We start from the raw sequence: 24,453 nt of genomic DNA, 5'->3' as shown, positions 1-24,453 counted from the left end.
TGCACTTTAAAGCAATTTTGTGCAAATTAAACGGCAATTAAGTTGCTTTATATTACCTTCGGTTGATACATTAGAGATGTTGTTATTGTCCTTGTTTGTCTTTAAATCTTTTGAATCTGGTTTCATTCTAAAGAGATAAATGCAGTTAGCTGTAGTTGCGTGTTTATTAACACTTTTAACGCGTGTTTATTAACGCGTGTTTATTAACACATATTAATATTAGTATACGCACCAAAGTTAAAATAACTGAAGCCATAACACGCCATTGTTATAAATATAATTACAATAACAGCAATTCTTATTTATATTTTTAAACACGATAGCCAAAAAGTCAAATTATTAGAACAAGGGAATTAACAGCAAAACGATAGTTGTTAAAACATGCTATAGATAGAAAATTATTGGATAGGGCATTAGCTAAAAACATGGCTGTTAAACCCAACCAACAGTAATAAACAGAACACACAATATTAAACTATACCTTTTCTTTTTAAAACAGCAATAAAGAAAGTCACTGTAGCGGTACCTTTGTTTTAAACAGCAATACACAATCACAGCAATGATAACTAGCAGAGCAACGCCGCCCAATGTACCAGCTACTATTGGTATCCATGTATTATCTACAGTTTCAACTGAAGTACAAAAACATACCATTTTAGGATTTTTTGTATATTAATACAAAACTATAACAACATTTATATTTTATACTGTACACTTTATTAATGTACCAGCCGAATAAATAAGGTGGAACAACATGTAGTTTTAAGCTAAAATACAAAACCTATGTTTTATCATTTTTTAATACTTTAAGTTAATATAGCAACTGAAAACATGAATTTAAAATTGCTGATACATTACCAATGATAAGTTCACAGTTGTTTCCTTCATATCCACCCTTGCAGTTACACAGTGATGTGTAATTACTAATATAACATGTTCCGTTGTTTTCGCATGTGCGGTTAAAGCAGGGGTCTGTAAAACGCATGTGTATTAACCACCTTTAGTATTGTGATAATTACATTACCTATTTGGCAAGTTGTCCCTTCGTAGCCTTTCTTACATTCACACACGAAACCAGTAACAGCAGCATGGTGACATGTTCCTCCATTTTGGCACAAGACCACATCACAAAAATCTAACAACACAATGTATAAAATCTATTTAAATATAAGTTTATATTTGGATTGCAAACTTGCATTCATACCTGTTTCACAATCTGTGCCATTAAATCCATTTGGACAACTGCATTCATATCCAACATCAATTCCAATGCAAGTTCCACCATTTTGACAAGAATTAGAGGCACATATATCTGTTATAGGGTATAGTTTTCATGAAAGGGAAGTTATGTTCATTCATTCATTCATACCTGTTTCACAATTTGCTCCGTTAAAACCCACTGGACAACTGCATATATATCCACCACCAGTTCCAATACAACTGCCACCGTTGTTACATGGATTACTTGCACAAAAATCTGAAATAGTTGGGCCTATAGTTTCTATGATAAATAAGTTATACTCATTCATTCATAAGTTACCTGTTTCACAATCTGTACCATTAAATCCAACTTTGCAATCACATTGATATCCACCATCAGTTCCAATACAAATTCCACCATTTTGACAAAGACTAGGGTTGCAATAATCTATGAAAAGTTTAATGAATTCAATTAAGAACTTAAATAACTTCTAAAAAGTATTTTTTAGTTAGCTTATCTTTCCCAATATGCATGACTTTAATATATTTACCTGTTTCACAATTTAAACCGACAACTCCAACCGGGCAGTCACATTTATAACCACCATCAGTTCCTACACAAGTTCCACCATTTTGACAAGGACTAGGGTTGCAATAATCTGTGAAAAAATGTTATAATATCATTACAGTTTTGGTTGGTATCTCTATAGTGGTATAAAGGTCTTGGACTAGTTTATTTAATATAAAAACAGTATATTCACCTGTTTCACAATGTGTACCAATAAAACCAACAGGGCAACTACATTCATATCCAGTAATGGTTCCAATACATGTGCCACCATTTTGACAAGGACTAGAGTCGCATAAATCTGTAAAATATAAATCACATGTCAGCAATAAAATTATAAAACCTTTGTTAATGTTCTTTAAATAAAAAATCACTTTGTATTTCACAGCATTAGTAGACATATTAAACTTAATATTTAATATGTCGTAATTACCTGTTTCACAATTTGTACCAATCACTCCTACTGGACAATTACATTTATATCCACCATTAGTTCTAACACAAGTGCCACCATTTTGACAAGGACTAGGGTTGCATGAATCTGTAAAATATTATTCCGAATGTAAAAAATCGACTCATCAATAAGTGAAAATAAAAATCAAACTTACCTGTTTTACAATTTGGTTTACCAAACCCAGGTGCACAATGACAAGTGTAACTACCACTTGGTGTATTCTGACATGTACCACCGTTCTGACATGGGTCTGGATCACAACGGTCATCTGTAATCACAACATTACTACTTAATATTTAAAAAAGTTCAAAAATATAAGTTTTTACCTCTTTGGCAAATGTAGTTCTTTAAACTATTAACAGATTCATCTCCCCATGTTCCAAATGTATTTGGATATCCTGACATATCATCAAAGTTATAAACATATACTGCAACGTTTGAACCACCATTAGGTTCCAGGTTTGAATACCAGTTTGTGTATCCATCATACATTTCACTACCATCGGCCCATTTCCAGTTTACTTGGTTTGACACTGAACCTCCATTACCAATCTTGCAACTATCACTACAAGATCCTCCAATCCAATAACCTCTGACCCATTGTGTCCAGCCATTATTTGGTTGACCCTTCCACAGTTCAAGTTGTTGTTGTATTGCATTCTGTATTGCTTCAGTATTGATCAAAGCAAGTTCACCACCAATATTTACACAAGCAGTATTTGCATCATTGAAACTAAGTCGTCCAGTTTGGTCATCAAACCGGTATAACACATATTCCAAGTCGCCAACGACAACAGTTGTTTGGTTAGCTGTTAAATGTAAAATTTTAAACTTATGATAAAAATCATTTAATTACATTCTATGCAACTCACCCTGAGTTGCTAACGATAGCAGAAAACCAACAAACACTTGAATTTTTCTTTCATGCATTTTTAGACCAAATATGCTTGAACTGAATTTGCAGTTTATTATAGAGGATGCTTATATTACTCTTGATATTTTTTTTATTTTGCCCATGCCTTGAAGACTTTTACTTTAACACATTGTTTGTACGTTATATTTACATACTCAATATACCGACACCATAAAACATCTATTTAACAGCATACCGTAAAATATGCTCATTAAATCACCTTAGTTTTATGATGCATATGTTTCATAGTGAACAGCATTTAATCTTGGCATGATGGTACACTATGGTATTACTCCTTAAACTATGGGTGTCACTGCAATTTAAATTAACATACATTAAAATAATGGTTATTTTGTTTTCTGCACATATTACAACTTTTTCATTTTGTAAATAGCTTTAACTACATCCAGTACCAAAGTATTGCTGTATTTATATGTCTGGATATTCAACAAATGCTTTTGCTCCAAAATTTCCTTGCCTTTTAGTTGATATAACAGTCTTAAAACTTTACCCCGTTATGTTTTCACAAGTATTTTTTAAAACTGTTTAAATTTATATATGTTTCATCTATTGCAAATCAAAACACTATCATTATCAAGATAAGAATATAAATGCATTTGCCAATCACTAACATTGTCCTTTGAGCATGTTATAACATTTTGTTTAACTAGGAAATTGACAAAATGTATATAGTTCTGTAAGATTGGTATATTTAATATCGGTATTTCCTAATCGTGTTTTAACAATTAACAACGCTCTTTTAGGGTCATAAGGATGCGATTATATCTATGCATTTTTATGCCAAGTCTTTCCCCACTTGAAGATCATATTAGCATGATACTTGTATTTCTTCCTCTTTATATTATAGGAATTAAGAATTTAAAACATCTGTTTTATATTTTTATGAGCGTTTAAACAAGGTGGGTTTTAGTCAAATCAATAAATGTTGCTTGTATGTAAACATGAAACACATGGTAACTCGTAAGCGAGCACGAGGTAAATGGAACAGAACACATGTGTTATAACGACTTTCGTTGCCCCACCACGCAAGGATAAATAAGTTACATTCATTCATTTTTTGTTTATTATATTAGAATCTCAAAGCAGCAACTTAGAAAGATCTAAACGAGTAATTTTACGAGCACATAATTAACAAGTTAATTTATAATTTATTTTATTCATAAGAAAATGTAACATACCATTCAAGTTTAGATGAATCAAATGCAGATCAGTCTTTCATTGTTGCGAAATTGCTTGCCTAATTAGGTTGTGTTTGCGTATATATAATTATATCGAAACAAAATATAAGTCAAATAAAATACAAGAGAACAAAGAAAATGGCAAATTCGTTTTACTGATATAACAACATAATTAATTATAAATAAAATAAGATTGTTTATGAAAATACAACTGCAAGCAATATAAATTGCTAACTATAATATGAAGTAAATCACTGTACAGTTATAATACACTATATTCCATAGGCTACAGAAACCAAATAATTAAAAAAATTAACTCTATAAAGGAAGTAATACAAAGGCTTTACACAAAAAAACTTTAAAAACATTCCTTGTTCTATGCCCAGCATGCAACAAAACAAACAGTTTTATATACTAAAGCATTACGTCATTGAAAAAGCCTTAATCCTATATTAGACCAACGTTTAAACTGCAAACAACATGGGGAAAGCTAAATCATGTTTTGCGAGGTTGTTCGATCAAATACTTTACTTCCTCAACAAGATAACATAGTTGTTTCTGAAAAGAATGACTTTTTTAAACGCACAGAGATTGTACAACAGTTGGCATAAACCACAAGTTGATTAATTGTCTTTATGATCAGGAAGAATGCCTAAGATTGAGCTTTTAGTCAATTACCTAGACAGGGTGCTACAACCTATTGGTGGCCACTTGGTTGGATCAATCGTTGTTAATAGTCATGCTCAAGGACTATACCTACAATGGTAGCAGTATCGAATAAAAATATAACTTTAAGGCACTTACCACTGTGGGCACTGAATCTGGAAGGAGTTTCCTAATATTGTTTACACTACGTGCAATGTCTATATCTGTTCCAGTAGTCAAGTTATAAACAAGTTCCACCAAACATATGAACGCCCCTGTCCGGTTTACTCCATTGCTGTTAAAAAAAGCAGTGTAAGACATTGTGTGGTATAATGAATGTAACTTATTTATCCCCGTATGGTGGGGCAACAACAGTCGTTATAACACAAGTGTTCTGTTCCATACACCACGTGCCTGCTTACGAGTTACCGCGTATGTAACTTATTTATCCTTGCATGGCGGGGCAACGACAGTTGTTTTAACACAGGTGTTCTGGGACACATACCCCCCAATGATAGCAGCATTAAGCATTGAACCCGGTATCCTCCGGTTACAAAGCAAACCTTTTAACTTGGTACCATTTCTCTTAATAAAATACATTGTAATAATTATGTGTTTACACAGTAAATAACAACCAATATCAACACATACTTACTTGCATTGCACCAGCACTGGTTTATTCAATCTAATGCCTCCCAATTCTACCACGATATCAGTGGCATAATATCTTTCAGGGGCTCCAGACAAAGGCCAACCAATATAATCGTATTGTACAACTTCCAACTATAAAGTATAATAGGAATAAGGTGGTTACTGGTGAATAAATGAATGAATGAAAGTCAGTTATTTCATCTTATCCTAAGTTATAACGTGGGTGTCTTAACACTATCTCAATTTCAACTTTATTGGTATGTTTTGTATGTTTAACAATTTAAACAACTGTCTGGTGATTACTGTAGGAGAAATTGCTGTTAAATGTCTTGCCCAAGGACACATACGCCCACAATGGTAGCAGCGTAAGTTTTAAGCCCAGTATCTGGTGAAGAGACTAGCGCTCCCACCACTGTGTTAAAGCATCAGTAAAAAAAGAGAAAAAAAAACAGTTTTAATTAAGCACTATGTTAGATGTTGGGGTAATGGGCAAGCTCTGGCTTAAACCCAGGTCCCATGGAAGCCTCACTGCATGACCTCACCCATATAGAATAAAATGAGCATACACAATGTTGGGGTAATGGGCAAACTCTGGCCTAAACCCCAGGTCAATTATTGAAGGACCTAACCCATATAAAATAGGCATTGAAAGTTAATATGTGTAATACCGTTTCATTGTTATGATGCACCAACATATCCCTTCTTGTGATGTAATGAGTAAGACTTTTCTCATTTTGTAACTCAACTATCACATTCCCAAAGCGTGTCTGTTGCCCCAGTTCAGTTGGCCAGTACTGGGCACATTGGTTCTGCGGAGCAAAGACAACATTGTATTGGCTCAGTGAGGTCACAGAGAGCATTATGACACCACTATGTAACATGATGATAGTGGTGTTTAAAAAACATCATCCACAAAGTTATATACATGGTAACTTGTAAGCAGGCACAAGGTTTATGAAACAGAACACCCGTGTTATAACGACTATCAATGCCTATCATTCGAGGAAAAATAACTTACATACATTCATTCTATAGCAGTCTTTCACATAATATAATTTATATCAACATGTCCTGCCATATTTACGTAAATTACCCCGTCCCGTTCATGCAACTGAGTTATCATAACAATCCCTTCAACTTTCGCATGGAAAACGCACAGCCAGAACTTATCAATTTCTTTCTCCGATGGAACTTTTGTGGCAATCACTTTGCTGAAGTAACCGTGTTTCTGGAACAATGATATTAGAACAGTGGTTATATTAAGTTGTCTATGTAGCACACAGCACAAAACAAAGTTCCTTATGTAATGTATATGTAACACACATAACACATACAGCACACATAGCACATATAAAACAATGTAACAAAACACACATACAACGCAAACAAAACATAAACAACTAACATGCAACACAACAAAATTATAACACATAGCTTACGTTTAACAAACACACACACAAACACATTTGAACCAACTCTGACTTTTGTTTCTATTGAAAGTTTAATTTAAATAAAAACAACTGGCTCGTCTGTCCGCTAGGTGTAGGCACCACGCTTATTTTCTTCCAATTAAATGTAAATATGTTTTTAACCGTAAGCTTGTTTTAACAACTGTTGTTTTGTCGCTATATCCTGTCTTTTGTTTTAAATATTTCTAAATCTTTGCTACTGTAATTGAAGAGACAAATAAAGTTAATATTATTTGCTTCTAACATGACAAACGTAACCACATACCTCAAACACGACTCCCCTGTACCGGATGTTTTCCCCGTTAGAAGAAAGAAAAGTCAAAAATTTATTGTCTGGATAAAAAGAAATTTGATTATGTTGTACATTAATGTGTTTTAACTAAACCTTTTATCACTATGCATTTTTGTTGGTAGTCTTAAATGTTCACGTTTTTACGTGAGTGCTTTTACAGTTGTTTTACCTTTACTTTTTGCTATAGCCTTTTGTTTCTGTGTGTTCCTGCCAACTTCGTAACCTATAAGATAAAATAATATTAAAGAATTATGTATCTTCGAATATAATAAATAAGATCAGATTATTAGAAAACAACAAAGAGAAGGGAATCAACAGCAAAACAAAGTTGTTAAAACACGCTATGGATAAAAGGTACTGGAAAGAGAGTCAGTTAAATCGCGTGGCTGTTGTACTTTAATAAAAGTTTCCTTACACTTTTAGCTACTTCTATTAATGGTGTGTTTTAACAACTGTTGTTTTGCTGTTGATTCTCCTCTCTTCGTTCTTTAAACAACAAGATCTTCGCTATCGTTTTTAAACAGATAATTAAAATGTTATGTAATGTATATAAACATACTTGTATCGGCAGTTAAGCTTTGAACTGTCCTCAGAGTATCCAGTTTTTGAAGTTGGCTATCAAAACCAGTGGTATTTTCAGCGACATTGGTTGTTCTGTGTAATGATTCAGGTTATTATATTTGCTTTACAAAGTGAAACTAAAGAGTTAAGCAAATAAAAGTCTAGGAGTAAGAAACTGATAGTGTGTATATGACATTGTGAAAATCAATCTAACTTATTTATCCTCGCATAGCAGAGTAAATATAAAACTTAGATGTTCTGTTTCATAAACCTCGTGCCTGTTACAAGTTACCACATTTATAACTTTATTAATTTTTGTAAGCATAGAATGATAGCAGTATATACCAAGCAAGCCTTCGAAGCTTTGTACCAGTGCACCAAATTGCATCAACAACCTGTCACCACATAAGATAAAACTAAACCAATATCCTACATACCCACAGAGGCTCTCATAGAATAAATTGAAATTTTCACGCCTGCAGTTACCACCCAACAATGTATGGTATTCAGCAATTGCTTGGTGTAGGAACATATAATATTCCTGGTAAAAATATGTTGTTGTTGAATGTGAACCAATGTAACTTACTTTATCCTTACGTGGCGGGCAATGATATTTGTTATAACATGGGTGTTCTGTTTCATACACCTTTTTGCCCGCTTACGAGTTACCGTGTATGTAACTTATTTATCATCGTATGTCAGGGTAACGACAGTCGTTATAACATGGGTGTTCTGTTTCATACATCTCATGCCAGCTTACGAGTTACCAAGTATGCTACTTTTTGGGTGATTATTTTTTTGTGGATTTTTTTATGTTAGCTCAATGCTATGCGTAACTTATATCTATGTACAAAGGACTTTAGCACAGTAAAGTTTTTTACTTAAAGAACTTTGAGAGCCAACACTTATATTGCTCTCTAATAAAGTTCATACAATTTAAAACTAAACTTGATGTGTAAACATATACCATTTCTGTTAAAAACAAATAATAAACAACAAATAACTGTAATACCCAACAGCTGCATTGCTTTCTAATAAAACAGAATTTATTGTTTCAGCATGGCTGGTAAACCAAACTCAATACTAAACTCATTATACCAATTTCAACTTCTATTTCACCTGAGAATGTATCATCCCACTGCATGTCTTCCTCATATCAGCTACAGTTTGATAAACATTCACACTTTGAGTCTCATGTAGTTGGGAGACAAGGTTGTGGTATGCAATAAATAATGAAGCTTCAGTTAAATCATCACTGTGAGAAGTACTTTTATAAATGAATGATTGAATGAATGTATCTTATTTATCCTCGCATGGCGGGCAATGACAGTCGTTACAAAATGGGTGTTCTGTTTCATACACCTCGTGTCCGCTCACAAGTTACCACATATGTAACTTTGAAAATGAATGAATGAATAAATGTAACTTATTTATTGACACATGTCAGCGTAACAATATTTGTTATAACATGGGTGCTCGCTTACCATATGAAAAATGAAATGCATTCTATCATATTCTATGTGGGCGAGGTCGTAGCCCAATACCCCAACACTGATACTGCTTACGTATGTTAGAAATGATTGAATATATTTTTTTGTGCAGCATGGCAACGAAAAACGCCCACAATAATAGCCACAGCGAGCTTCAAAACTGGTATATTATAGTTAAGTATGAAAGCACTACACAGTATGTATTTCTACAAAGTACATACTCCCTTTAAAGCTTTATCAACAAACAGCTCTATACTCCACTTACTTTGCACTTATAGAAGCTCGGACGCCACAAGCATTCCGTGTGCTCATGGCTTGGACAGCATTAAAAAAGTCAAAAAACTTTGGATGTTTCATTGCATCGTAAACACTGCCTTCCGCGGTCCATTGAATATGTTTAAACTCAAAAGTTTGTGCCTGAAATTGGACAATGTTAACTCTCTAAACACCTAAAACACTAATCTCTTACCGAATGATAAGTGTCATCAAATTGTAGTTCAAACTCACGAATAACGTAAAATGGATGTGGTTCTTCTGACACCGTTTTTACTATTGCGGTTCCATATTTCTTGGTTTGGTTTTTAGGTGGGAAACACTGTAAGATATTGTGTTAAGTAATGAGTCAGCCGTGGCCTAAATCCCATGTACTATCGCATGCTTTGCCGTAAGACCTCACCCATATGGAATAGGATAGCATAGGCGTAAGACAGTAATGGATAGCATAAAGGTGGCTGTACACAGTATCTGGCATGCGAATTCGTATGCAAACCCATTACCAAGTTCCGCATGTGGCAGCGAAATCTGGACAAAACAGACAAAACGGAAGAATTCCGGATACTGTGTACAGCCACCTTTAAAACAGTATAGGATAACATAGGCAGATACGCATAGTATATTACCTCTACATCTGTATTCATATATCCAAACACAATTATCATGCTACAACTTTCTTCTTTTACCATCTCCCAATACTTATGTGCTGAATCAATAGTGGGGTATGGACTCAACACAAACTGAAACAAACATATCATCATTGTATATAAGAGGTATGATTGTAAGTTAAAATATTACCCCATTTATCCCAGAGCGTGGGCCTCGGTTTCCTGTGCTTTCACGCGACAAGGCGCAACTTGGATCTGAAATAATGAGTTAATGTTTATCCGTAGGCAAGATACAGTAATTGCTCCAACCAAGTGGTCACTATATGATTTAAGCCAGAGTTAGCCCATCACCTCAACACCCAGGGTGCTACCATCTAGACTTTGCTGAGGCAAAGACAGTTGTTAATAGATATTTTATTCTCTAACTGTGAGGCCTTCAGTGAGGCAAACATGAGACCTAGGACTTGGACCAGGGTTCTGTTCTATATGGGTGAGGTCCTACAGCGTAGCATGCCATGGGACCTGGGATTTAAGCCAGAGTTGGCCCATTACCCCAACATTGTATATGCACATTCTATTCTATATGGCTGGAGTCCTACAGTGTGGCACATTATGGGAACTGGGATTTAGACCACATGTGGCCTATTACAGCAAGGTATAACGGCAAATACTACAGCAAGTTATAATGAGGCAAACCTGAGACTACTTTATTTAGTCAGAAGTTGTCCCATTACCTAAGATTTGATACTTTGAGTTAAACCTGAGCATGTAATTTTATATGGGGGGGTCCTACAGCAATACTATGGGAATTAAAAATCATTAAAGATATGTTTATACTTACAAGGGATATCGTCACAACCATCGTTAACGTACTTTTGTTCTATTTCATCCAGTGTAATCCTTCCACTTCTAACATCGGGGAGGGACTGGAAAATTTATTAAAGTCTAACTCTCATAACATTATAAACTAACAGGTAAAATAAACACTTTATTAAATGGCTATGCCTAATAATAATAAAACAGAACCTGGGATTTTGTCTATCCTTTTTCGTCGTTTTTAACAGAAAATTAATACAATTTTACTTTAAATGTGAAAATATAGGATTTGATATGAAATGTATGTTTTGCTGCCTTTTTTGTTGCTGATGACCTAATAAAGGGTCACTGGTGAAGCGTCATAATATGTCTTAAAGAATAATGAAAATTAACTTGTTTACCCCAAAACAATGAGAGTTTTGATCCCCCTTGAATAAGCAGTGTATAAACCCAGCAATCAGAGATGTAGCCAAAGGTGTCACATTACTTCTACACTTGCAACACTTACTTTAAACTGTGTTGTAAATTCTTCTTGTTCTAATGTATGTAAGCAATATGAGAGGAGGGCTTCTGCCTGTATGGTGTAATCTGGCTGGCCCTTATGAGGTGCTACATGAGGCTGTGGTATGGTATCGGCATATTCATCCTCATTGTCCTGGTTGGATTGTAATGTAGAGAATCGGACTGTTGGAAAATGAAGTGGAAATGAATGAAAAGGTTAATTTGAATTAAAATTCTATTTGAATAGAGGTTTTTCCTAAGGATACATACGCCCATGGATGTAGGAGTACCGAGCTTTGAAACCAGTATCCTCTGGTTACAAGGCTTTTAACCACTGTTCTATATTATAATACAAAACATATGAAGTGTGCTTAATAATATACCTGGATTTGGGGTGTAATTATTCGAAGGTTTTGGTTGAGGTCTGGGATTTTCTTGTTTTGGAGGTGTCCTGTAAAATTTGAATTGCATTTAAAGTATATATGAAGACAAACTTTAGTATAAATACAACTTTGTGTACACATAAATACACAAGTATAATTACTAAATAGAATACCACTGTGGCAGTACTTTGTAAAAGTGTCAATATAACTTTGAGTGGCATTTTAAGTTAAGTGTACATAAAGACAAGCTTAAGGAACTTGAATAAATGCTCATATATGACAGAATTGTGTCTGGGGTATAATATGTTTTAGTTCTTTTAATATTTGATAAGTGCCTTTGATAGTTAAATTAAACCTAACCAAAAAGCGGCATATTTATCCTAGATTTGTTGTACATCGCAAAAATGGCGGATTTAGAATAGTAGCCTGTAAAAGCTAGCAGTCTTTGTCTTTGGGTAAAGTGTTTTCAAGATTAAAGCTATTTTGTCAATTAAGCCTTAATATCTTTGTTTATAGGTATCAATATAGAGTATTACTGTAGTGGTACCTTTGTTTTAAACAGCAATACACAATCACAGCAATGATAACTAGCAGAGCAACCCCACCCAATGTACCAGCTACTATTGGTATCCATACTTCGTTGTTTTTTGGCGCTGATGAAAAAAAATATTTTAAAAATCGGTAATTATATAAAAAATAAAAGTCCTAAAAGTTAGACATAAAACACTCAAAAATTTAATTTGTTACTTTTTTTTTAAAGTTTTATTGATTTGGGTACAAAAACATACAAATGCTACAGTTTTTTAAACATAATAAAAATATGATATTACGACTTTTGGTTTGGCAGTTGTCTCCTTGAAACCCTTGGGTGCAGTTACACTGCGATGTGTAATTACTAATAAAACATGTTCCGTTGTTTTCGCATGTGCGGTTAAAACATGGGTCTGTAAAACACATGTGTATTAATATCTACACTATATAGTACTGTGGGGTAAGATGGATGTCGTTAGCACATAATATCTCCTATTTTATATTCGTGGTTTTAATAATTAACAGCGCTTTTTTAGAATCATAAGAATACGGTTATATACTAATTCTGTAAATAGTCAATATGTAAATATTCTTTGTTTACTACCAAATGGGATAATAAAAGAGAATAAAACATGGACAATTTTATCCCAACCTACTACAGCTTATTTATAGACTGTTACTTTACCTATAGAGCAATTATAACCAGTGTATTCCCCCATGCAAGTACAGTTATAATTTGAGTCTTCAAACAAGCAGGTCCCGTTATTCTGGCATGGGTCTGCTGCTTCACAAATAGCTGCGTGGATGTAAATTATAATTATACTATGTTTGCACTTATGTAAAATACCGACAAAATTACATACATAACTTGTTAGTGGGCACGAGGTATATAAAACAGAACACCTGTGTTATAAGGACTGCTGTTGCCCCACCATGCGGGGATAAATAAGTTACATTCATTATACCACACAATGTCCTACACTGCTTTTTTTAACAGCAATGGAGTAAACCGGACAGGGGCGTTCATATGTTTGTTGGAACTTGTTTATAACTTGAGTACTGGAGCAGATATAGACATTGCACGTAGTGTAAACAATATTAGGAAACTCCTTCCAGATTCAGTGCCCACAGTGGTAAGTGCCTTAAAGTTGTATTTTTATTCGATACTGCTACCATTGTAGGTATATGTTGCTTATAACTGCAGTACTGGAGCAGATACAGCCCCGCGTTGCCCCGCAATGCAAAATTAACCACAATAACTCATATTTAACATGGAACTTATATTGACCATGAACCTATAGAAAAGATGAATATCAACCAAATGGTTTCTGTGTGACACCAATATAGCTTTCCGTGTGAAGACCCAACCACTAAGTCGCACATCTGGCGCTTTCCAAATATACATTAGACGTCATAAATCATGGTTGTTCTGTACATATTCTATATTGAGAAAACAAATACTTACTTTGGTTACAGATTTCCCCATAATAGTACTCCACACATTCACAAGTGAAATTGCTAGTTTCATTAATGTTATGGCATGTACCATTATTCATACACGGTGTACTTGTACAAGGGTCTATTAAAATAAAGATATTCTTTTGTTTATTTTGATTAAAGTGTTATAAATTTCTAAGTGTAAAACATACAGTTCTATATGGGTGAGGTTCTATGGCTAAGCACACCATAGGGACCTTGGAATTAGGCCAGAGTTGGCCTAATACCTCAACACTCAGGGTGCTACCATCTAGACGCCACTAAGATAATTTATAGACACTTAATGATAAAGATTTTATTCTCTATGGTTGAGGTCCTACAGCAAGGCCTTGGGACCTGGGCATTTAGGCCAGAGTTGGCTTCACAAATCAGAACGCTGCTTACAGTCGGTTTATCAGTAATGAGACTGTAGGTAAACATATTTAAGTCCAAGTTTAATGTTTGACAAAAGCTGGAAACATTGCAGCAATAAGCACCAATGCATCAAGCATACAAGCTTACAGTCAGTCTGATTAATGAATGATTAAATAAGTTTAATCATTAAAAAGTTAAATACCTATTACTGTACAATTTTCCCCCAACCACCCAACAGCACAGTTGCATTGGTAATTGTTTTCAAGGGCAGTGCAGTTGCCACCATTCTGGCATGGCTGGTCCGCACAAAACCCTTTTAACATAAATATGAATATAGGTAAAGAAATAAAAATAAATATTAATATACAGGCCATTTTCAATATAACAAATCAATGAGAACACAAATATATAAAATAGGGCTTACATAAAGGAATAAAAGTAAATATAATCATATAGACAGTTTCAATACTAATAATCAATAAGCGCACAACATATATACTAAGTAATATTATATTTTCCTTGTAATATTTACTTTCTAAGAAAATGGGCTGAAATCCCAGGTTTCCTGGCCAAAGGACCTTAAGATATAGAATAGAATGTGCGAAACAATGTTAGGAACTGAGGTGTTTTTCCAATTCTAGAACCTTTTCTTTATACAAAAGAACAATTACCTTACATGTATAGTTAGGGTAATGGGCTGAGGTTTGAGCCATGCCACACCATAGGACATCGCCAATATAGATTAGAACCTTTTAAGCATAGGAATATATGATACTTTTAACTAAGTATTCACCTTTCTGACAAATATAGTTCCTAGGCCGTCCCCAGTCATCATCCACCCATTTACCAAGTGCGTCGGTATAACACATTGTCGCACCATTGTCAATAGTAGCGTTAAACTCGGACAAGGGTGCTAGAGACAAGCCATGGTTCGCACTATTCATATAATTATTTGGCTCGTCTTTTAGCCAGTAAAAATACCCATCATTTGTGCAGTTCAGTTCATCTTTATGGACATCACATGGTAAAGCACTTCCATCTGCCCATAACCATACAGTTTGATTTGCTTCATTTGTGCCCCCTGCCCAGTAACCCTGGCTTAAAACTGGGTTGATAGTTTCGGTGTCAACCCAGCATTCCCAATTAGATAACTGTGCGTTTATGGCCTGTTGAGTTTGGTCATCTTTTATGATAACTAGCGAAGCGTTGTCCTTCTCACACTCTTGTTTTGCATCCGTGTAGTTCTTTTGCTGAGTATTATTGTTGATGACATTGGTGTGAAACTTGAGCCATGTACCATTGTGTTTAACAACAGCTTCTAAAAATAAAAACATATATACAAGTAATAATAATATACTTAATAATATAAGAACTAAATCTCAGGACCCTTGCATGTCTCACTGTAGGACCTCACCCGTATAGAACAGAATGTGCATATATAATGTTGGGGTAATGGACCAACTCTGGTCTAAACCTCAGGTCCCATGGCATGCCTTACTGTAGGACCTCACCCATATAGAATAGAATGTGCATATACAATGTTGGGGTAATAGGTCAACTCTGGTCTAAATCCCAGGTCCCATGGCATGGCTCACTGTAGGACCTCACCCATATAAAATAGAATGTGCATATACAATGTTGGGGTAATGAGCCAACTCTGACCTAAATCCTAGGTCCCATGGCTTGCCTCACTGTAGGACCTCACCCATATAGAATAGAATGTGCATATACAATGTTGGGGTAATGGGCCAACTCTGACCTAAATCCCAGGTCCCATGGCATGCCTCACTGTAGGACCTCACCCAAATAGAATAGTAAATATATAAATTTAAACAAATACTTACCTTGAGAAGTGGTTAACTGACATAACCACAATTGTACAAACACAAATAGAAATATCTTAAAATTTACCATTTTAAAAACCTATACTAGCTAAGGCTCCCACATACCAAAACCAAAGCAACAAATGGAATAATGAAATGGCCCCACAGACTAACATTGACCCAGTACATGATAAAACGAAAGTGGTTTAGTACTAAGAATAAATACAATGTTTGATTTTCAATGTGCCTTTGTTTGCTATTAGTTGACATCATAGGCACTCTCTTAACAAACAAGATTCCAGGAAAACCATAAACCCAGGCAAACATTTGTAACCGTCCTTATCGCATGTAAGTAGCGTATTAAGATTTATGAGATAGGGGGAATTTGTAGTGCAAACATTTTTTAATAGCACGCCATTTTTATATCAGCCACACAAAGCATACAGTAAAATATTAAACCAAATCACCGCGTTGGGCAAACTCCTAATTTTAAAACTGGTTGGAAAGGAAGCAATATAAATTATAGAGCACCATATACAGTGGTGCAGTCAGAAAAAATAGGGGGGTTAATAAAAAAAAAATCAAAAAAAAAAAACAAAAATATTTTTTTTTTAATTTTTTAAAATTCAATTTTTAATTTTTTTGTTTGATTGGGGGGGGGTCGCGACCCCTAAACCCCCCTGGCTGCGCCACTGACCATATACCTATATTGTCATACTGACTTTCCACATACCCACAACTTTCACTTTAACTACATGTAATTAATCATAACAAGAAATTTAAATATGTGAAAGAATTTAAGACCACAATGTTATACAGACTTTATTAAAAATGTTTCATTTTGCTACTGATATATTGTTTATGTAAAAATATTTATCATAGCTTTCAATACAAACATAATAGCCCATATGTATGAAACAACTTATATTTCAAACATTTTAATTTAAAAATTAAAAACAAGCTGACAATATGAAATACAAGGCTCCTGTATTTACTATATAGATCCAATTTGCCAATTTCCTAGTTGAAAGAAAATGGTTAATATATTAAAATTCACATACACAAGGAAATTTAATAAGCATAAAGCCTATGTTTTCCAATGTGTTGCTATGTTGGGTATGTAAATATTCTGGACAAACAATGTGTTTTAAGTAAAAGGACAGTAGCAACCTTTTATTCATTGGCTCAATAAAAGCAGAATCTAGAGTAATGTATGCTTCAAATCGGTTCGAACTAAGCAGCGATCAGTTTGAAAATGCATGAAGGAAAACTTCAAGTTTTGATCAGTTTGCTTCTGATCATAACAACGAAAGGTAATTATGAGCCTTTTTATGTAGTTATATAAACTAAGTTTAAACCTTGTTGTTCGACAGCTAACCCAACAACTGTTGTCGTTGACGACTTGGAATATGTGTTATATAAGTTTGATGGCACAACTGGAAAGCTTGGTTACAGTGATGCAAATGCTGCTTGTGTAAATATTGGTGGTGAACTTGCTATAATTAATACTGAAGCAATACAGAATGTAATACAACCGCTTTTACAAACTGATGCTGGTACAACTAGTTGGGAAATGGGTTACTGGATTGGAGGTTATTGTAGCGACAATTGCAAGGTTGCTGGAGGTTCAGTGTCAAACAAACAGAACTGGAAATGGAGCGATGGTAGTGAAATGTATGATAAATACACAAACTGGTATTCAACCTATGAACCAAATGGTGTTTCAAATGTTGGAGCATATGTTTATAACTTTTACAGTATGCAAAAATATCCAAATACATTTGGAGCATGGGGAGATGATGATGGTAATAACCCGATGAACTACATTTGCCAAATATGTAAGTACTTTTATAGGTAATTAAATATTAAGTAGTAATATTCTGATTACAGATGCTGCATGTTATCCAAATCCATGTAAGAACGGTGGTACATGTCAGCATACACCAAGTGGTAGTTACACTTGTCATTGCGTAGCAGGGTTCGGTGAAAAATATTGCGCAACCGGTAAGTTAGAACTTGTAATATGTCCAGAACTGCCTGTATTTATACAATTTGCATTCAAATAATATATTACAGATTATTGCAACCCTAATTCTTGTCAAAATGGAGGCACATGTACCAGAGTTGATGGCGGTTATAAATGTGATTGCACACTTGGAGTGATTGGTACAAGCTGTCAAACAGGTGAATAAGTATAACCTAAACACATTGAAAGATGAATTAACTGTCTAACACTTCATAGAGGTTATTGTAGAAACGCAGCAGACACCATGACAAAGTGTTTAGCGCGTCTGCCTGTAACTCAGAGGTAATGGGTTCAAGGCTTGTCGCTGCTACCATTGTGGGCATATGTGTCCTTGGGCAAGACACTTAACGGCAATTGCTCAGTGGTCATTAATGGGTTGTCCAAATTATCGGGCATACACAAAAATTGAAAAAATCTCCAAAAAATAATCACCCACAAAGTAACGTACATGGTAACTCGTAAGCTGAGAACCTGCGTTATAATGACTGCTGTTACCCCACTATGCGAGAATAAAGTAAGTTACATCCATTTATTCAAATTAAAACCATAAACCCAACACAGACTTATGCGCCAGTGATCCATGCGACAATGGTGGAACTTGCATTGGAACGAATGGCAGTTATTATTGTGATTGTCCAATTGGAGTTATTGGTACAAATTGTTCAACAGGTAACTTCTGCTAAATCTATGCCATGCAAAAAAATATATATATGCATGTTTACCTATATGCCTACTTTAGGTATAAAGCTATGCCATTTAAAATAGATATATATATGTATACATATATACCTTCATACATATATTCTTTATGTAATGCAAAAATCTGGCCTTAAAATGTCCTTGACAAGGGCTTCATATAGAATACAACTTATACACATAGTATTTCAAAGCAATCGCAATGTTCCCATGTTTTTTTCTTTGTAATGTTCTCATGTTTTTCTTTTTTTAGATTTTTGTGCAAGTACACCTTGTCAAAATGGAGCCACATGCATTGGAGTTGTTGGTGGATATTTTTGTAACTGTCCAGTTGGAGTTATGGGCACAAATTGTGAAACAGGTAAAAGACAAAGTTAGCTTTAACAAGAATTCTGTGCATTAAGTATAACTTGGTTTAACAGCCACGATTTTTAACTGACAGTCTTTCCAACACCTTTATCAATAAAAATATCAATAAATTTCCAATGTCATATGATCACTTTTAAATTAGTTGAATGTTTACACAGATTTATGCTCCGGTAACCCATGTGAGAATGGAGGAACTTACATTGGGATAGAAGATGGCTTTACTTGCGACTGTCCTCATGGATTTGTGGGAACAAGATGTGAAACAGGTCAGTAAACAGTGTTGATATGAAAGGCTTGGATGAATGAATAAATGTAACTTATTTATCCTCGCATGGCAGGGCAACGACAGTTGTCATAACACGGGAGTTCTGTTTCATACACTTCGTGTCCTCTTACAAGTTACCACGTATGTAATTTATTTATCTTTGCGAGGTGGGCAACAACAGTCGTTATAACATGGGCGTTCTGTTTCATACTTTTGTAACTTTGTAGGTGATTTTTTGTATATATTTTTTTAATGTATGACACATATATCCACGATTGCAGCAGCGCCAAGCCTCAAACCCATATCCTATTGGCTAAATGCAGGAGTAACTAACTACTGTACCAAGGCTATATCTGCTAATATAATTACCACACCTCTTTATTTAAGATCTATGCGCGAATAATCCTTGCAAAAATGGTGGAAAGTGCATTGGAATTGATGGTGGTTTTAAATGTAACTGCATGGTGGGGTACATAGGTGCAAAGTGTGAAAGAGGTATATCAATATACTTTATAAACATTTGGATCTATTTTAAGGGCATCACATTTTGGAATTGTTATAGAATTTGGGCTGACATTGTTAATGTAGTTACAGTCATAGTTGTCAAACATAGGAAACCTCATTGATTAATGTGGTGAATGCAATATACTTTGGCTCTGCTTGTTTGTGGACACCCAACAGCAGAGTAAAAGCTGATTTAGACCTAAAACAGTGGTGCTAAAACACATGATGTTGAAGTGACATGTCATCTCAGACACCCCTAACATTACACACATGATGTATTTATAAACAATAAATTAATATTAAGCACTAAAGTAGCATTCTGTATAATAAACATCTCTTTCATAGGTTATTGCATTGAAGATTAAAGATGTGAAAAAAGTACAATTATGATAGAATCAAAGAAAAATCACACCTGGTGTATTAGCTATATCTAATTTACTGCAATGTGTTCAGTTTTAATAAATCTTTGCTTTAATACAATAAATGTTTATGCTACAAAATGTGTAGAGTAATTGTAGTGTTTGACTTTTTGTTTTCAAATATATCTGAATAATAATAGTCTGTAAAGACTTATTTATTTGGTAGTAAACAAAAACTATTAACAGAAGATACAATCGTATCCTTATGACTCTTAAAGAGCTTTGTTAATTGTTAAAACACAATCAGGAAATATGGATAAGCTCAAAGCACAATGTTAGCGATTGGCGATTGCATTTATATTCTTATCTTGATAATGATAGTGTTTTGATTTACAATAGATGAAATATATATATAAATTTGAACAGTTGTAAAAAATACTTGTGCAAACATAACAGGGTAAAGATTTAAGACTGTTATATCAACTAAAAAACAAGTAAATTTTGGAGCAAAAACATCTGTTGAATATCCAGACATATAAATACAGCAATACTTTAGTACTGGATGTAGTTAAAGCTATTTACAATATGAAACAGCTGTAATATTTGCAGAAAACATAATACCTGTAATTTTTATGTGTGTTAATTTAGTTGCAGTGACACTCATGTTTTAGGAAGTAATACCATAGTGTACTAACATGCCAAGTTTAAATGCTGTTCACTATAAACTAAATCATAAATCTAAGGTTGTTTAATGAGCATAATTTACAGTATGCTGTAAATGTTATTGTATTATGGTGTCGGTATACTGGGTATGTAAATATACTGTACAAACAATGTGTTAAAGTAAAAGTCTTTAATGCATTGGCAAAGTGAAAGTAGTATCTAGCGTTATGTGTTCTTTAAATCAGTTCAGACTGAGCAACATTGGATATAAAAATGCAAGAAAGAAAAATTCAAGTTTTTGTCAGTTTTCTGCTGGTTATAGCAACTCAAGGTAAGATGCATGGATTGGAATTAAACTGTTTTTTTTAAACAAGTTTAAAATTTGCTTTCGACAGCAAACCCCACAAGCGTCTTTCATAACAGCATAGAATACCAATTGTATCGATTTGATGACCAAAATGGACGACTTAGTTTCAATGATGCAAATGCAGCTTGTGTAAATATTGGTGGTGAACTTGCATTGATCAAAACTGAAGCAATACAGAATGCAATACAAGGACAACTAGATTTGTTAAAGGGTCAACCAAATAATGGCTGGACACAATGGGTCAGAGGTTATTGGATTGGTGGATATTGTAGCGACAATTGCAAAGTTGGTTTAGGAGGTTCAACATCAAACCAAGTAAACTGGAAATGGAGCGATGGTAGTAGAATGTATGATGGATACACAAACTGGTATTCAACCCTGGAACCTAATGGAGTTTCAATACAGGGGTGTATATTTATAACTTTGATGATATGCTAGGATATCCAAATACATTTGCAACATGGGCGGATGATGATGTTAACAACCCAAAGAACTACATTTGCCAAAGAGGTAAGTTGCTATAAATCATTAATCCTTAAGCAATAATGTCATGATTACAGATACTGTATGTTATCCAAACCCATGTTATAACGGTGGTACATGTCAATATATGAACAATGGAAGTTATACTTGTCATTGTGCACCTGGCTTCGATGATATAAACTGTACAATAGGTAAGTTGGACTTGGTATAACATTAGAATATAGCATAGTTTTAAACAGATCCACATATACATTTATAAATATATACAGTTGTTTGTAATGTAACTTGCTTCATCCTTACGTGACCGGGAAAAGGACAGTCGTTATAATAGGGACCACTAGGTTGGAGCCGGTAAGTGTCTTGCCCAAAGACACATACACCCACAACGGTAGCAGCGACAAGCCTTGAACCCATCACTTTTTGGTTAGAGGGGGGCGCGCTAACCACTTTGCCACGGCCTCAGATAAAGTTACATTCATATATTATTTTACAGATTTATGCAACCCTAGTCCTTGTGAAAATGGTGGCACTTGTGTTGGAACCATGAGTGGATACGAATGTGATTGCACACTTGGAGTTATTGGCACAAATTGTGAAATAGGTGACTTAACTAAAAAACAAATAATTTTTTTGGCATATTTTAAGTTGTTTATCTGGTTTTAAATCTACTTATAAAAAAAAAAAAACAATTAAGTTTTAAAAATTTACAGATTTATGCTCCAGAAACCCGTGTGAAAATGGTGGTACTTGTATTGGAAATGAAGGTGCATATGAATGTAATTGCTTGGATGGGTTCATTGGTACATTTTGTGAAAAAGGTAACTATTAATAGTTCATATATAAATAATTCTTTAGAGCAAACTTAGCAAACTGTATTACAATCTGATGTGATACTAATACCAAAGTATTATTTATGATGCTAACTTATTAATTTTGTGCTTAGAGGGGCAACAGCAGTCGTTACAACACAGGTGTTCTGTTTCATACACCTCGTGCCTGCTTACAAGTTACCACGTATGTAACTTATGTATCCTTGCATGGCGAGGCAACGACAGTCATAATACCTCAGGTGTTTTGTTTTAAACACCTCGTGCCTGCTTACGATTTACCACGTATGTAACTTTGTTGGTGATTCTTTTGGTGGAAATACTTTGTTAATTTTGTGAGTGGTTATTTTATTAATTTGAACAATATGTAAGGAACGAGTGTAATATATTAGGCTTGTTTTGCAGAGTTATGCAGAAACAGCACTTGTAAAAATGGTGGGACTTGCATCCAAACTAGTAGTGAAGTTAAGTGTGACTGTCAGTCTGGATATATTGGTTCAAGATGTGGAATAGGTGACCTATATACCTCATACAATGTTAAGAATTTTACCTTGTTTTTCTAATACGTGTTATTTTATATCAAAGGTATATAAACTTAAGCTGTTATCCGTTTTTACTGATAAAACTAGAGTTATAAATAGTTTTATCCCAGATTTATGCATCCCTAATCCTTGTCAAAACAATGGTACTTGCATTGGAATTAATGGGGGTTATAACTGTAGTTGTCCAGAGGGATTCAATGGCACAATTTGTGAAACAGGTAACTCAATGACTAAAAAAAACTCAAATTTCATTTTATAAATATTTAGATATATTTAGATATTTGTGATTTGGTAACATGTCACAACGAAGGGACATGTCACCATGCTGCTGTTACTGGTTTCGTGTGTGAATGTAAGAAAGGCTACAAAGGAACAACTTGTCAAATTGGTAATGTAACTATCACAATAATAAAGGTGGTTAATACACATGTGTTTTACAGACCCATGCTTTAACCACACATGCGAAAACAACGCAACATGTTTTATTAGTAATTATACATCGCTGTGTAACTGCAAGGATGGATATGAAGGAGACAACTGTGAACTTATCATTGGTAATGTATCAGCAATTTCAATTTCATGTTTGTATTTGCTATATTAACTTAAAGTATTGAAAATGATAAACCATATGTTTTGTATTTTAGCCTAAAACATGCATGTTCTACCTTATTTATTCGGCTGTTACTTTAATTAAGTGTACAGTATAAGTGTTGTTATATCTTGATAACTTAATATGATAAGTTTTTGTACTTTAGTTGAAACTGTAGATAATACATGGATACCAATAGTAGCGGGCACATTGGGCGGCGTTGCTCTGCTAGTTATCATTGCTGTGATTGTGTATTGCTGTTTAAAACAAAGGTATCGTTTCCAATATATTTTTTATAGCATGTTTTAATGACTATCGTTTTGCTGTTGATTCCCTTGTTCTAATAACTTGACCTTTTGGCTATCGTTTTCGAAGATTTAACAATAAACGATGTTATGGTAATTATATTTATAACAATGGCGTGTTATGGCTTCAGTTATTTTAACTTTGATGCATATACTAATATTAGTGTTAATAAACACGCAACTACAGCTAATTGCATTTATCTCTTTAGAATGAAACCAGATTCAAAAGA

The 24,453-nt window shown here is 34.2% G+C and overlaps 4 protein-coding genes across 4 annotated transcripts; 2 read left to right on the top strand and 2 right to left on the bottom strand.

The window, feature by feature from the left end:
- Positions 1 to 6: 6 nt before the first annotated feature.
- LOC108950946 (fibropellin-1-like) lies at positions 7 to 4,090 on the bottom strand. The gene is made up of 12 exons (XM_026840320.1): positions 2,549 to 4,090; positions 2,377 to 2,490; positions 2,202 to 2,309; positions 1,962 to 2,069; positions 1,752 to 1,859; positions 1,541 to 1,648; positions 1,370 to 1,477; positions 1,205 to 1,312; positions 1,025 to 1,135; positions 859 to 972; positions 527 to 632; positions 7 to 127 (listed from the first exon to the last, which is right to left on the bottom strand). The coding sequence occupies exons 1-12, from the start codon at positions 2,712 to 2,714 to the stop codon at positions 7 to 9; spliced, it is 1,380 nt and encodes a 459-aa protein (XP_026696121.1). The 5' UTR covers positions 2,715 to 4,090.
- A 106-nt stretch (positions 4,091 to 4,196) lies between these two features.
- LOC100176672 (receptor-type tyrosine-protein phosphatase C-like) lies at positions 4,197 to 16,743 on the bottom strand. Its single transcript, XM_002119692.5, has 24 exons — positions 16,250 to 16,743; positions 15,199 to 15,723; positions 14,608 to 14,718; positions 14,020 to 14,133; positions 13,240 to 13,350; positions 12,857 to 12,967; positions 12,571 to 12,676; positions 12,024 to 12,091; positions 11,648 to 11,823; positions 11,165 to 11,249; positions 10,514 to 10,578; positions 10,342 to 10,455; positions 9,912 to 10,037; positions 9,708 to 9,859; positions 9,072 to 9,207; positions 8,390 to 8,493; positions 7,951 to 8,045; positions 7,561 to 7,614; positions 7,365 to 7,432; positions 6,724 to 6,858; positions 6,299 to 6,439; positions 5,635 to 5,762; positions 5,139 to 5,274; positions 4,197 to 4,892 (listed from the first exon to the last, which is right to left on the bottom strand). Exons 1-24 carry the CDS (start codon positions 16,317 to 16,319, stop codon positions 4,830 to 4,832), a joined length of 2,994 nt encoding a protein of 997 aa, XP_002119728.3. The 5' UTR covers positions 16,320 to 16,743; the 3' UTR covers positions 4,197 to 4,829.
- Positions 16,744 to 17,483: 740 nt separating this feature from the next.
- LOC101242437 (protein jagged-2-like) lies at positions 17,484 to 20,453 on the top strand. Its single transcript, XM_004227516.3, has 9 exons — positions 17,484 to 17,541; positions 17,602 to 18,066; positions 18,119 to 18,232; positions 18,305 to 18,412; positions 18,816 to 18,923; positions 19,204 to 19,311; positions 19,478 to 19,585; positions 19,972 to 20,079; positions 20,434 to 20,453. The coding sequence occupies exons 1-9, from the start codon at positions 17,484 to 17,486 to the stop codon at positions 20,451 to 20,453; spliced, it is 1,197 nt and encodes a 398-aa protein (XP_004227564.1).
- Positions 20,454 to 21,383: 930 nt separating this feature from the next.
- Positions 21,384 to 23,883, top strand: LOC101242408 (fibropellin-3-like; the record flags this gene model as incomplete). Its single annotated transcript, XM_026840321.1, has 8 exons — positions 21,384 to 21,441; positions 21,506 to 21,886; positions 22,038 to 22,151; positions 22,454 to 22,561; positions 22,671 to 22,778; positions 23,440 to 23,547; positions 23,607 to 23,717; positions 23,770 to 23,883. Coding segments are annotated over exons 1-8 (1,102 nt in total), but the record flags the coding sequence as incomplete, so codon positions are not given.
- Between the last annotated feature and the right edge of the window lie 570 nt (positions 23,884 to 24,453).

Source organism: Ciona intestinalis, unplaced genomic scaffold (assembly GCF_000224145.3).
Source record: "Ciona intestinalis unplaced genomic scaffold, KH HT001189.1, whole genome shotgun sequence".
NCBI lineage: Eukaryota > Metazoa > Chordata > Ascidiacea > Phlebobranchia > Cionidae > Ciona > Ciona intestinalis.
Note: the sequence above shows the minus strand (reverse complement) of the source record. Positions and strands in the feature narration are given on the sequence as shown.